Here is a 3,036-nt window from a genome sequence, read left to right on the forward strand (position 1 = left end):
TTTTTTAAAAGCATGTGCCCTGTCGCCCTGTCGAAGACTTTTCACCCTGCTAATTTATTTCTCAGGATCATGTAAATTTGGACGTACAGAAACTGAAAATTAGATGCTGCATCGTGCAGAAAACGAAACTAAAATTTGTTAGCCTTCAGATAAAGAGACCGCGACCGTAAAGGAAGTAAAGGTACACGCCAGATGGGTTCGTTTTAAGGTGTGCATTCCGGGAAGCGGACGACAGGAGGACCTCTCCCTCCTCACCTCACGCCTCGCTCGCAGGGACCGGGCAGGGACGCAAAGAAATGCTAATGGTGGCCACGGCGGCGTCTGCTTGTCTCTGATTGAGGAGATAGTCCCGCCCGCCACGCTCTGCCACGACACGCGCTGCAGCCGACACACACACACACACACACACACACACACATTTACACACACACATACACTCGCGCTCGTGCGCGCACACACACATTTTGAAAGAGAGAGCAAACACCTTTAATTAGATTTAAATCGTTGAAAAAGTTACAAAAAATTTGCGTACACCGCGAAGAACCCTAGACACATTGATGTACATAATACACGCTGGGCTGGATGTCCTGTAGAATAATGTGATGGCGTGATAATTGCATCACGATCGTACCAATCATCCATATACTGCGTGGTAGGAAATAAAAAGTACCCCCCCCCTCCCCCTTTTTGGTCTCGCGTCCACACATTCTCTATGGACGGTCACGTGACGCCCGCCGGACGAACACTGGCCTCCTCCGGGCGCCGGCGGCGTTGTGGCCTATGACGGCGACGAATAAGGTGCGATAGAGGCGTGATGTGGCGCGCGGCGTTTCAATCGTGACCAGACTCTCCCAGGCAGACGCACAGCAGCACACCACCGTCGATAGTTTTGTCGGATCCAACAGCAGCAGGATCCGTCCCGTTTGCGTGATTCCTCGGATTTTTTTCTTCTCTCTCCTCTTCTCAAACGTTGGCGCCACATGGCAGAAAGTGCGCTGACAAGTACATGACAAACGTCACATCACGTCATAAATTTCAACTCTTTTTTCCCTCTTCTCCCGAGCCGTGCGTGACACTTTTTAATTTCTTTCAGAACGTCGCGGCGTCGCACCGTATTTTGATGTCCTTTTTTTCTGGTTCACCCGAGATCTGCGCTGTTTCGGCGGGTCCCGCCACAGGCACGAACCCTATCCCCCGCGGACACTCGCCTTGCTCGGCCTCCTCGGCCTGGACGGCGCGCGTGCGGGAGCGTGCGTGCGTGATAGGCGGCGCAGCGCCACGGCACCCAAAGACATGACACGTCAATTTTTGTCGAGGAAAAGAATATGAGAAAGGAGAAGATGAAAAGCACGGAGGGAAGTCGATGAAAGAAAGACCACAGGGAAGAAGATGAGTGATGTGGCAGCGGAGGTGTGTGAGGAGTGCATGGGGTCCCATCGTCGAGTAGCCAGTACCAGAAGCTGTCGGGGGGAATGGGTCCGGGAAAATGTAGAGACGGTCGCCCAGAAAAATCACTCTCTGGCAAATTGCATTCTTGCAGTCTTCGCTACATGATTATTGACGCTGACTAAGAAATCGTCCATAAAGCACGTCCGTCATTCGCCGTTACGAACCTGCCAAGTTCTAACGTTCTAACTCTCTGGAGCTACGGGCGCTCATGGCGCCTGTTAGGTAGGCAACATCGTGCTCGCAGTGCACGCGTGTAGTGCGGGGTGGCCTACGCTGAGTCTCGCAGGCGCCGAGCTCCCGTAATTTGCCGCATGAATCTGAGGAAAACGGACGTTCCGGGCGATCTATAAGTCGAATCGTCCTCGTGAATAAGCATTCTGCTCTTGATTCTGTCCCAGTTACACGTTTAACCGACCGAACGTTTTCCCGCAGGTGTACGAGAGCTGCTTCGGGCCGGAGGTGGTGCGTGAGGTGCGCCAGGAGATGCGGGCGGCGAGCGCCAAGTGTCAGGAGCGCGGGCCGCCGCTGCCACCCGGGGGGCTGCCGCCCGGGCTAGCCTGGCCCGGGGGTCACGGCGGCGGGCCCAGCCTCGACCGCCTGGACAGGCCGCAGCCGCAGCCGATCCGACACCAGAGGTGAGTAAACGAAGCCAACACCACAAGAACACATTTTTTTAAAGCAAAAATAGCTAATGCATTGGGCGTTAGATCAGAAAATTAGCTCCCCTAGCTAATTATTAGCTCCCCTAGCTAATTATTAGCTCCCCTAGCTAATTATTAGCTCCCCTAGCTAATTATTAGCTCCACAGCTAGTTCAGACATTTTTTCTGGACAGTTGTTATGGCTCATATTTTAGCACTTTAGGCCAAGAATTAGCTAAGCGAGCTAACATTTTGAGCTGACCAACTTAGCTAGTGCATCAGCTACTTTAGTTGATTCTTTTTCGTGAATATCAAGACTATTTTTGTTTTGTCCAAAATTTGTTTGAAAACAATGTTATGACCCTACCGTCCTGTCGCCCAGCAGGCCGCAGCCGCATCAGCAGCCGCAGCAGCAGCAGCAGCAGCAGGCCGACTCCTCCCGGCTGCAGCAGGCGCTCATGGCCGTCCTCAACAGGCAGGCAGTAAGTATGACGGGAGATATGCGACCGCAGCCCCAGCCAGGCGGGGGCGGGGCGGGGCGACGTCCTCGTCGTTTGTGACCGATCCATCCGTCCGGCGGGATCACGACATAACCTAGTTAGCATTCGGCCATCATCTCCCGGCGGAGCTTGATCATCATGCACTTGTCCGCCTCGTGACAGTCAGACCGCAGCGGGGCGGGGCGGGGCGGGGCGGGGCGGGACGAGGCAGGGTGGGAGGACGGGCTATCCTCGCGAAATGAGCCGGGCCATTACCGTACCGGGTCCCGGGGCGGCAAAGGGCGGCGGCACGCGATCCGGATCCGGCCAGCGGAGCGGGTTGCGCCGGAAGGCACGGGGATGCTGCAGAGCCGCACGGGGTGCGAACGAAGATTAATCACCCCCTTCTCTGTTACCGTAACCCCCTCCCCCCCTCTCTCTCTCGTTCTCTCTCCCTCTCTTCCCCCC

At 55.2% G+C, this 3,036-nt stretch overlaps 1 protein-coding gene across 1 annotated transcript in view; it reads left to right on the forward strand.

Moving 5' to 3' along the window:
* Positions 1-3,036, forward strand: part of LOC113215864 (uncharacterized) — a 48,342-nt gene that overhangs the window by 33,894 nt on the left and 11,412 nt on the right. The window contains exons 3-4 of the mRNA XM_052265321.1: positions 1,882-2,084; positions 2,475-2,571. Of these exons, the coding sequence (XP_052121281.1) occupies positions 1,882-2,084; positions 2,475-2,571 (300 nt within the window). The remainder of the gene's footprint in view (positions 1-1,881; positions 2,085-2,474; positions 2,572-3,036) is intronic.

Source organism: Frankliniella occidentalis, unplaced genomic scaffold (genome assembly GCF_000697945.3).
Source record: "Frankliniella occidentalis isolate FOCC.00 unplaced genomic scaffold, Focc_3.1 Scaffold26, whole genome shotgun sequence".
Lineage (NCBI taxonomy): Eukaryota > Metazoa > Arthropoda > Insecta > Thysanoptera > Thripidae > Frankliniella > Frankliniella occidentalis.